At 31.0% G+C, this 12,273-nt stretch overlaps 2 protein-coding genes and 1 pseudogene across 2 annotated transcripts; 1 reads left to right on the top strand and 2 right to left on the bottom strand.

The window, feature by feature from the left end:
- Positions 1-1,195: 1,195 nt before the first annotated feature.
- LOC110738830 lies at positions 1,196-2,003 on the bottom strand (annotated as a pseudogene).
- Positions 2,004-4,667: 2,664 nt separating this feature from the next.
- LOC110738829 (abscisic stress-ripening protein 1-like) lies at positions 4,668-5,475 on the bottom strand. The gene is made up of 2 exons (XM_021919264.1): positions 5,213-5,475; positions 4,668-4,889 (listed from the first exon to the last, which is right to left on the bottom strand). Exons 1-2 carry the CDS (start codon positions 5,369-5,371, stop codon positions 4,722-4,724), a joined length of 327 nt encoding a protein of 108 aa, XP_021774956.1. The 5' UTR covers positions 5,372-5,475; the 3' UTR covers positions 4,668-4,721.
- A 2,650-nt stretch (positions 5,476-8,125) lies between these two features.
- On the top strand, positions 8,126-10,020 carry LOC110738821 (dihydroflavonol 4-reductase-like). The gene is given in 8 exon segments (XM_021919254.1): positions 8,126-8,288; positions 8,402-8,571; positions 8,705-8,872; positions 8,874-8,897; positions 9,001-9,160; positions 9,245-9,437; positions 9,821-9,847; positions 9,849-10,020. Coding segments are annotated over 8 exon segments (1,005 nt in total). The 5' UTR covers positions 8,126-8,170; the 3' UTR covers positions 9,994-10,020.
- Positions 10,021-12,273: the final 2,253 nt, after the last annotated feature.

The following is a 12,273-nucleotide window of genomic DNA, read 5'->3' as shown; positions in this document are numbered from 1 at the left end:
TGAATTAACTAGAGAGAATGTAGGTAGAAAAATGGAAATTGATCAATTGAGGAGAGAGAAAATATTGGATTTAAAATCATTTATATACATAGCTTGAATAATAAGAAACAAGGAATTAAAAAAATTAAATAAAAAAAAGGAAAGAATTGAAGCATGAATTAGCTTGTGAGTACTCCCGCAAGCTACAAAACGGCGTAGCATCAGGGGGTGTAGGTAGACCATCCTACACTAGGATGTTAGGGTATAATTTTCAACCATGAAAAGCTTCTAAGCTCATTAAGATTATGGCTCAATTGACTTTCAGAAGGCCAGGAGAGCCATAGGCCCACAGATCCACAAGGCTTACAAAAAAAGTTCGACATAAAAGTCCTACAATTGTACTCGTACTGTCGTACAGTAGACTACTAATCCAATGATTATAATTGATAAAATGTCCTTTTCATAGGTGGAGCAATTGTTTTATTATCATTTTTATTATTTAAAAAAAATAAAAATCATTTTACCAAAATCCCATTGGATATTTTGAGTTGGATAGATATATGAACCACAATTAACTGTTGGATAAGATAATACAGTATCTTATTGGATATAGTCATATATGATATGACATGCATGATGCATAGGAATAGGATTTGGTGTTGAAACATTAATAATCCCTGTTTATTGGAATTTGTTATATACATCTTGGTCGCACCGTATACTCAACTAATTTAAGGTTATTTTTTTGCTCGTCATTTTGATAATTAAATGAAAAACAATCATCAAATGAGAGTCCTTAAAAAAAATCAAAATAAGAACAAAATACTCATAGATATACGATACACCCCGGGTGTATATAACAATCTCTCAGCATAGATTTCTTTTTATTTCATTAGTCATTATTCACCCACTATTTTAAATCTATGAATAACTTATGAGATGGTAGGTACACATGTTTTTGATTTGAGGCTTATCAAGGGTTGATCAAGTTTTCTGAATTAGATTAATCAAGGATCATAGATTCTAATATCCACATAAAGTCTCATTTCTTAATGTGGATCTAATATCCACATAAAGTCTCATTTCTAATGCGGATCTAAAGATCTTAAATGTTTAATAGGCTTATACTCGTAAATAATAGACACAAGAATTTTTTTTTTTTAAAAAAATTATTTTATAATTATATTCAATGATACAAAGAAAAATGATAACAATATTGATCAAATCATACCCCTTCCTTCACAACAAATTGTTTATGAGAACTAGAGTATAACACAAAGCATTAATTAAGTTTAATTGCCGCTGTGACCCTCTTTGATCTTTTCCTTGGCTTCCTTCTTCTTGTGATGCTCATGGAATGCAAATCCACCAGCTCCCACTGCGACCGTGGCTGCAATCTCCTCGCTGTCTTGTGGTGGTGAGCGTTCTCCGGGTCCTTCTTTGCCTTATGCTTCTCATGCTGTACATACGTAAGATGATTCACATGTTATATCACTTATATGGTCAAATTTGCTAGTACACTTGTTACCATAACAAATGAAATAGCATATACAAAGTAAAGTTTTTTTTAGACACGAAATAAAAAACACTCATTTTCACTTGTAACTATAACATATGCATAGCATGTACGAAGTAAATTCTTTTAGACACGAAATAAAAACCTAAGGTTAAGCCCCGTAATTAAGCCCAATCTACCACATACATATGAGTCATTGAAAACTAATTAACTAAAAATTAATTATTTTAATTTGTATAAAAAAAAGTGCATAGAGGGGAAACAATAAATCAATAATGTACCAAGGCATAAGCACCTGGCAGCGAGGGCAGTAGCCTTGCTAATGTGGCCAAGGTTTTTGTGATGCTTCAACTCCTGTTCGGAGATCCTTAGGCTCCTCGTCCTCCTTGTGACGGTGGGAAGAGGTGGTGGTGCTTTTTCTCCTCGCCATCGGCCATTGTTTTCTAATCAACTCACAAAATCAAAAAAAACTTTTTTTTTTGAGAATGTACTATTATGAATGATATAAATGTATCAAACTGATGATTTTTTTTTTCCTAGGAAACTTAAGGATATATATAGGCCACTTGAGCTAGATATTTTTGTTTCAATCATCTAGAAAAATCTTATGTTAATTAATGTTTGGTCATCAATCATACACCCACAGTACAACCAAAATTGACAATTCGTAAACCAAATAATTTAATGTGAACATATGTAACTTCCTGTATTACAATTGGCGCGTTATTTGGTCAATTTAATCTTAACCAATAAGCTTTGACTTTTAATTGGTTAATTAGTGGATAATTCATAAATTCCTTAGCGTTGATGGGTTACTTATACCTTAAGACTGAATAATTTATTCTCTCATGCTTTTTTTTTATTATCTTAATTGGTTAATTACGGAGTATAATACTCTTTCCATTCACATGCTTAGCCATCAGCTTGATTGATTAGTTGTTGAAATTTGAAGGTTTTTGGTCATCAATGACAAATCATGGTCATTTAATATAAAGTAGTAATTTAGTTTATTTATTTTTCATTTATGTTAAATGACTATTTCAATCAACAATTCAAGCTTATTATGGTTGAAGCCCGTGATGAATTTATACTCTATCAATATATATTTATAATACGAAGTATACCTTTTGACGATTTGTATTTTTTGAATAGAGATTTGATAGGGTAATGCCACAATTTGTAAAAATAACTTAAATATTAGTAAGGCCTTGTCTTTTGAGTTACTGCTATGCTATGCTCTACTTAATATAAATAAGTTGATCTGGTCTGCTCTGTTCTGTCCAAAAATTCCAAAAAAAAAAGGGGCCTAAGACTATAAGGGGGATGGCCGGGTTTGATTATTAAGGTTTAAAGTTATTTAGATTGTCCTTTTAAATTAAAGTTATTGAAATTCTTATCAACATTAATTGATACTAATCATACTTTCATATATGTCCTTCTCAGAGCCAAATAAACTGATTTTGAATATTTATTTTATTTATTGACAATGATCTATATAACTAATACTAAAGTAGCAACCGCTGACATCATTCTATTTTAAAATTAGACACATGTCATGTTGTCATTAAAAATTTTCCCTCCAAAACTATAAATGATGTCATCGTTTTGTGGATTTTAATTTATTTTATTAAAATTGTGGTCAGTTACATTATTATTAATATCAAATTATGAAAAATGGTCTATTCTCTTTAACAGTAATAATTTTTTTTCCTATAAAAAAAATAATAATAATTTAATTTTTCTTCCTTGGATACCCTTTTCATCATTCAATTTTTCTATTAGCTCTATTTTTTTATTATTATTTTTTTTAATATTTGATGTTTATTAGTTTTGGGAATATTTTTATTTTTAATTTTGGTATAAAAAATTAAATAAATTTAGAAAATTTTATTTGATCATCTGCACGAGACTAATCTAATTTTGAATATTTGTTGTTTCGTTTTTATTTTTCACAATCACTTAATATCTTTTTAAAAAACCAATTCTATTTTTTTAGTAGGGCCATAAGTCATAACAGTTGGATCCAGCTGAAATTCTTATTGGATATACACATGGTCTTTGGTTAATTTAATTAAGAAAAATTGACTATTTCTAATTATAGAATTATGATAGAACTCTCTTTTTTTTTTTTTTACAGGTAAGATACACAGGGAGCCCTTTCCTATCACAGAAAAAGAGGATGAAGTTCGAACCCCCGTTATAGGGGAGGAGATGGAGAGACTAACCATCCCTCCATCTCTTTGATACTCTAACTTTTCTTTTACTTATCGGATAGAACTAGTAGCAAATTAAATAAAAACCGGACCATCCACTGACCATTAAATTACGGAGTATCACAAATGAGTTAACTGATCATACATTCATACACGATTAATATTTAGACTTGACCCGAACATTTCATGTTAGTATAGACTAGATTAGATTTTTTTAGTATGGGTTTGGACTGACTTAGAATCATTATGAGCAATTGAGCATGTTTTAAACAAATTCGCGTTAAAATTAAATTGCAAATATTGTATCTGGCTGGCTAGTATATGAAAATTCTAATATAATCCTATAATTTTTTACTACCATTTTTTTTTAAAATGGACGGCTGAGATTGTTTATTTTATTTATTTATTTATCTTTAATTAGTAATTTTAATTAAATTATTTTTTAATTATTTTATAATTCTTTTAATTCTAGATTTCTGAAAATAATAAAAAAAAAATTCTAGAAGATAAAAATATATTTAAAATAATTAAAAAAAAAAAAAAAATGTCAACCGTTCATTTTTAAAAATTTGTGGAATCAAAAGTTATAAGACTACATTAGAATCATCAGGCTTATAAGAGTAATTTTAGTCATTTATTTAACTTCATCTAAATTATATTTTATCCAAAAAAGTAACTTCAATTAATGATGCGAGTATGCGACTAACTATAAATAAGAATTTATTTATAACGTCCCAACTTATATTTATAAAAATTTTATAAAAACTTATTGGATTTGTAGTCATGTCATGATAGAGCTTGAACATTTCACGGGCATATAACTATATAAGGCAAACTTTTTTTTTTTTTTGGTATTAATATTTCCTTGGTGCAAAATTACAATCACAATGACTAAATCAATTCACAGCAGAAAACAATTAAAATGTGAGATTATAAAGTCTTCTCCCATGTTTTCACAGCAAATTAAGAGTATTTATTAGAACAAAAATCAAACACACGGTTTAAATTTTAGTTTAATGACCACTCTCCGCCTCTTTGAGTTTTTCCTTGGCTTCCTTCTTCTTGTGATGTTCATGGAATGCAAACCCACCAGCTCCCACTGCAACCGTGGCTGCGATCGCCTCTACTTTCTTGTGGCGGTCAGCATTCTCTGGATCCTTCTTTGCCTTATGCTTCTCATGCTGTACATACATAAACACCATGTCACATATAGTCAATTTTTCTGCCTAATAACGTAAGTTTAAATCAAAGTTGTTACGATAACATATTAGCATATGCATAGTATATTATTATTTTGAGTTGCTTCAATGATGAAAAGTAAAAACTTGGTTAAGCCCCGAGATTATGCCTAATTTACCACATTCAATTCTTACTATATATCGAATGTCGTGGAGGCCATCTTAAGATTATTCATGGTATCGACCCAAAATGTGCATAAGCATAACGTACATATGATTATATGAATAAGATGAATAGGTAACGAAATTACGAAAAATGTACGTACCAAGGCATAAGCACCAGCAGCAACGGCAGTAGCCTTGCTAACGTGTCCAAGGACCTTGTGATGCTTCAACTCCTGTTCGGGGTCCTTAGGCTCCTCATCTGCCTCCTCCTTGTGGCGGTGGAAGAAGTGGTGGTGCTTTTTCTCCTCGCTATCAGACATAACTTCAAATTATATCAGCTTACAAAATTAAATACTTTTTAATGATCGAGAAGATATACAATACTTGTAATATTATTATGTCAGCTGATGAATTTTTTTCTTAAAACCTTAGGGTTATATATAGACCTATAAAGCTACATATTTTTGCTTTCGTTATTATTATTTAGAATATAAACAATTAAAAAAACTTAGTCTAGTGGATTAAGGAGAGGAAAATGTCAAGTCGTCGATTATACACCGGCCACAACCAAAATTGACAATTCTCATAAACATAAACATGTTCATCATCGTGTATAGTAGTACTCCCTAAATAACTTAGTATAAGCTATCATTATTAACTTAATCAATTAAATTATGACTTTTATGTCATTGTGTTGCCTGGCTAATCTCAATTAAGCATATATATACTGTACTTTTTTCTAAGTGGATAACACCTCCATGTTGAATGGTTCCTTGTACACATGGATTGCGACTAAATTATAGTCTCATGTCTAAATTAATCTTAATTTAATATATTAGAATATATAATACTCCTTTCAAATTATTAGCCATCAGCTTAATTGGTTGTTAAAAAAGGTGTTCTGTCATCAACTACAAACCATGGGCATCAATGGATAATTTTTAAGGGTTTTGCTACACAGTATTAATTTGTATATACGTAATAAAGTATAAATTATCTTTTGTGTAACAATTAATTTAATTGATTAAAATTTTGGAGGACGATACTTAATACATTATATATATGTGAGATCAAATGACTATGTCATTTGTAACTCTTTCCTTGCCAAAAAATTTGAAATAATAATAATAATATAATCTTCCTCCCTAACATATAAACACAGTACAAAGGGACAAATTAAAAGAATCAACTTGGTTTAAAAAAGTCGTCATCACCGAGTTCTACTAATCAATGTACAGCATGTTTCATAAAACATGTTAGTGAGCATTTTGTTGAACAGTTTGTTGAAATTTCAAATAGTAGTTTTGCTGTTCTAAGACACTTTCATTTTTCTCACCCAAAATAGGGGGATCTCTTGTGAATTAGTCTAGATTGAGTCGCATAGCAAGCAAAACTAGGTATAATCACAAATTATGACTATGAAATAAGATTTTTGTTTAACTAAATCATGAAATGAGAAAATCTAATTAATATCTACTTGATCATATTTTATTTTAATTGCTAATTAAGTCTTAATTATTAACTTTATGTAGTGTGATTTTATCACGTATTCAACTAAGTGCTCATTAATAAAATGTACATCTAGAGGAGAAAATAACGGTTCTACAATTCTACATCTCACATGTATGTTGGTGTATGGTTGTGTGCATGTCATGCATCCGTGAATAATGCGCCACAAGTTGGCTAGTGAGTGAATTGTTGTGATGAGACTCACATTAGCGAGAAGTTATAGTCCTTGCCTTGTACAGTTATACTTGTCTTATGAAATGATGAAATATTATATATATATATATATGTACATGGATGCACCAAGGGCATATTCTACTCATTTTATATTATTTTGCTCATTTTAAAAATGTTTTTAAAACAAAACAAATAAGTTAAAAAAAAAAAATTACCTACTCTTGGACGCACCTACCTAAGTGCACTCACGCCACTCAATGTACATTAAAGATTTTTTGTAAAATGAGGAGAAACAAGATGATGAAGAGTCCAATCAAAGGAGGAAATCGTAGCCAACAATGCAATCGGCTTGCTGCATTGCTGGCCCATAACAGCCTAAATGGGCTTTTCTCTTTTACCAATTATACAAATATTTTAGGCTCATTGCAGGTCAGATAGGATCTACCTACAAGAGATTTTGGCCTACTAATTAAGATTGTAACAAGATTGAGGGCCTGTGTGTATGAAAAGTGTGGGTTCAAATCTCTTTTTCTTGTTTTTTTTTTTGGTGGGACAGGATCCTTAATGTAATTAGTATAAAAAAAAATACAGTCTAAAGTTTATGATTGACCACTTCATTTCATTCGAGTATTACTTCTCTACATATGAACTCGATGTGCTACTACTTAATCAATCGATTATCAATGAGGTTCTGGCATTAGGTTAAGACTGATGACTTATGTGTGATAAGTTACGGGTTCAAATCTGTCCACCCTGTTTATAGTTTGTGTTGTTCTTATGACTCATTGTTGAAGAATAGACCTTCCAAATATCACCACATATAAGTGTCCTTTATTGGTTGAAGAAGAGAGACTTAAACACTTTATAAGGTTAAGGGGCTACTCCTCCTATTGCCATATGGTTTTGGGATGGAACCTCCTTTGATCCTGTGAAGTTAACTTTCTCTCTTGGTTTGCGGGTGCAGCCCATTTCTGTATTTAACACTCATTTAAAGTATATAACTTGAGAGGTGATACATGGAGTAACTAATATAATCGTCGTACACTCGTACCAGCTAAAGTAATGTATCAACAGGCTCTAAAAAAGAAAAATTGAGATAGTACTTTATTTAGCTTATGCCTCTACCGTTGGTTTAATATTGACCTAATTATCCTATCTAGCTACTTGATCACGAGATTCCTCAACCTACCTTGCTTGTTATCTTCCATTCTTCACCTACCATTATTATACCCTAAAATTATTTCAACCTTAATCTCTATCTAAAAAAAACTATGCAATAAAAATGATCCTAATATAATATGGCATATGATCCGTACAATGAGCACTCACGTAGTAATTATATATAAACCAAAGTAACATGTAAAATATGTCACTGCCCAAAACTTCCAAAGCCAAAATATAACATCAAACAATAAACTTGTACTATATAATTCAAAATGGTTGTCCAAGGAGAAATTGTTTGTGTTACTGGTGCAGCTGGGTTCATAGGTTCATGGCTTATCAAAAGGCTCCTCGAGCATGGCTACATCGTCCGAGCTACTGTTCGAGACCCTGGTCTTTTTACTAGCTATACTACTAAGTTACTAGTGTTATTCCTACATGCAAATATATTTGTATAGATTATACACTTACTAAATTTATGGTTTGTCTTGAAAATAATTTTGCAGGTAACATGAAAAAAGTACAGCATTTGTTGGATTTGCCAAACGCAACGACTCACTTGACACTATGGAAAGCAGACCTTAATGAAGAAGGAAGCTTCGACGAAGCCATTAATGGTTGCACCGGCACCTTTCATGTTGCCACCCCTATGGACTTTGATTCCAATGATCCTGAGGTTAATTAATCAGCCCCCCTATTTAAATCATACTACAACTTTTACCTAAGAACTTCGAGTTGACACTTATAAAATTGTGTTTATTACATGTTATGTTTAGTTTCTAATGGTTTGGGTGTTATTTTGGTTACAGAATGAGGTAATTAAGCCTACCATAAACGGCATGTTAGACATAATGAAATCATGCATCAAGGCGAAAATTCGGAGATTGGTTTTCACATCATCTGCAGGAACTGTCAATGTAGAAGAAATCCAAAAACCTGTTTATGATGAAACTTGTTGGAGTGACATGGAATTTTTGCCGCTCTAAGAAGATGACCGGATGGGTAATTAACAGAGTAATTATTATCGATAATACAAATTAATTCCAAAACTTTTCAAGATTTTTATTTATTTACTTTATAACATGGTTTTATTATATGATTTCAGATGTATTTTGTATCTAAAACACTAGCAGAAAAAGCTGCATGGAAATTTGCTGCTGAGAATAATCTTGATTTTATCAGTATTATTCCACCTTTGGTAGTTGGACCTTTTATAACTCCAACAATGCCACCTAGTCTAATAACTGCGTTATCTCCCATTACAAGTAAGTACTAATTTGCTAGATTATTAGATAATTAATCATGTATTTTTGTGCCATTAAATAATTGTGGTTTGACATAATTTGTAGGAAATGAAGCTCATTATTCAATCATTAAGCAAGGTCAATTTGTGCATTTGGATGACCTTTGTATGGCTCATATATACTTGTATGAACATCCTAAGGCCGAGGGCCGTTACATAGCTTCTGCTTGTGATGCTACCATCTATGATATTGGAAAAATGTTGAGGGAGGAGTATCCAGAATACAATATACCCACCAAGTATGTAGCAATTACTCCTTATGATGTAATGTAACACGTTTTATCTCTAGGGTTTTAAGGAGCAGTATTCTCTCTGCCCTTTCTACCCCACTTTCAAAAAAATTCATTGTTGTTATGAGCTAAATTGAACTGTGAGAGGTCGTTTCTAATTAAGGTCTCATTGTCACTAGCTAATAATTTAAAATTGAATTCAAGGCTTAAACTGCAATGTGAACAAGAATATTTCAATTGACCTAGCTAAAAAAAAGTATGTTTTGGTTGTAGTTCTCTAAACTTCTACTCCATATTTTACTAGGTTTGAAGGGAGATAAACTTGTTCTCCTAAATATTTTTATTTGAATGATCCTTCAATTTTTTAACTTATTCAATGAACTATTGGACAGATTTAAGGATTTTGAAGAAGATATGGAATGTGCATTTTTCTTCTGAAAAGCTTATGGGACTAAATTTCAAATTCAAGTACGGATTGAAGGACATGTACAAAGGAGCTGTAGAGACTTGCAGAACAAAGGGACTTCTCCCTCCTTCCTTTCAAAATGAAAATTATGAGAATTAAATTAAATTAATTATGAGAGCTAGCTAGAAAATCTTGAATTAATACCATCATTAAGCATGGATTTCGCAAATTAAACTAAAATTAGTGTGTGGCTCGCGCGGGCGATGCCCCGAGTTGCTAGTTGTACCTGTTTAATTTAATAATGACGTTCGATTGTTTTTTCAGATAGGAGAACCATATTCAATATTTTGTATGTTATGATTAAAAGATATTCAACTATTGACTATTTAATAGAAAATTTATATCTTGTCCAAGTTAACTATAATTTTGTTAAGTAAAAATGCACAATATACAAATAGCTAAAGTGGCAAAACATGCATGTAACGTAATACACAGTACGTACTTGTTAGTGAGGAGTCCAACTCTTTTTTTATAGTGCTTAAAGGGGTAACGGGTGGCACATGTTGATGACGTGGCACGTTTTAGAGAACAGAATAATACATGACACATATTCTGTATTAGAAACACTTTTTGTATAAGGAACGCTTTTTAATATAGAAAATTATAGATATAGATGTTTATTCGATTAGCAATGGAGTCTAGAAAGATATATTATGACAATTGATGTGTATTCATCCAACAAGTTTTTCCACTAGCTAGCTTATGGATTTATTATCAACTTGTTAAGTCAAGTGTTTGAGCTACTAAGGAAGTAAGGATTAAAGAAGAAAAGTTATTATAGATAAATTAAAGTGTTTGTTTGTAGGTTTCAAAAAAAAAAAGTGCTTGTTTGTATAATTTTTTTATATTGCACTCAAAGTAAATTGTATGCATTTGGTCTATTATAAAGTTTTAGTTCATGTACTCTTACTTTATTAGAAAAATTTACATTTTTTGCTTTTAATAGTAAGTTATAACTTATAACTATTGCTTACATAAATTTTAGGTAAAAAAATTTTGCAGCCATTAAGTTGGACATGAACAAAGCTTATGATAGGATTCGTTGAGATTTTTTCAATTTCGGTTATTGCAGGTTTTTGGTTTCTCATCTTACTGGATTCACATCATCCACCAGCGTGTTTCGACAGTTTCTTACCAAGTGCTGGTCAACGGAAATCCTTCACCGGCTTTTCAGCCTCAGTATGGTATTCGCCAAGAAGATCCTCTTTCTTCATATTTGTTTGTTCTCTGTATGTATGGAAGTTCTCTTTACTATGCTCAGAAAGGCCGAAAGACGAATCTCTCAATATTATAACGTTATGGTTGGATGGTTGGTGCATGTATTGTTTATATACCTATGCTCGCTATTATATACCTGCACTCACTTTTTTGGTTATAGTTTATCAAGTTTTAAGATTCATTAACTTGATCGAGCTAATTTCTGGTTTGAGAAAATATATATACTTCTATAAGTATTATATTCTGTTATTTATTGTTTAATTAGTTAGTCGACGTTGATAAACAATCTTGATATTGAAGATAGCCAATTTCTGCCTCCAATTACGTTTGGTGACAAATTATCTCCTTCGACCTCACATAATTGTCTTTTTAGAATCGAACGCGCATATTAAATGTAAATAATTATATTGTATAATTTTTTGAGTATCTCTACCTTTTTAAAAGTATTAGAAAACACTCATAAATATTGTGAGATAATTATATTCTTAAAATGTTTGTTTACTTATATGACCCTATTAATATGATGTTAATTGAATCTAAGCTTTTTTTTGTGTGTGTGATTTAATGATTTAAGTTTTATGAATTGTATTTGAACAAATGTTCTTAAAAATAGTGTGTGAACATTTATACCCTAAAATATTTGTTTACATATTTTACCTCATTTATTTAGCCAACAACTGAAATAATGGTTATCTAAACATGACTAGATATGGCGTGTGCATCACGCATGTTAGCTGTAACACCCCAAATCTCCCTCTACGTAAATACTATATTTATACGTATAAAATATCATAGAGATAGACTTGGGCGTATTACCGCCACGTGAAAACGTAAGGCTTACTTAACTACTAAAGATGGCAGCGGAAAGTAACTAACTTTTATTAATATTATAATAACCATAATATATAGTTCGAAAATACTCCAAATAAAAACATGTCTGACTCATGAATGAGTAAATTCCTAGCTAGCTAGTCACTAGGTGATCCCAATCCTGACTCAAGTATGCGCACGATCAACTCCACACCTTAAATCAAAACTGTTTACCAATAATGGTAAACAGAGCGAACCAAAAAAAATAAGGAAAACGTATTAGCAAAAAACGCTAAGTACATATAAGTGCAAGGCATGTAAATGCTTTTATTAGACAAACATGCTTACAAA

This window comes from Chenopodium quinoa, unplaced genomic scaffold (assembly GCF_001683475.1).
Source record: "Chenopodium quinoa cultivar QQ74 unplaced genomic scaffold, ASM168347v1, whole genome shotgun sequence".
Lineage (NCBI taxonomy): Eukaryota > Viridiplantae > Streptophyta > Magnoliopsida > Caryophyllales > Amaranthaceae > Chenopodium > Chenopodium quinoa.
Note: the sequence above shows the minus strand (reverse complement) of the source record. Positions and strands in the feature narration are given on the sequence as shown.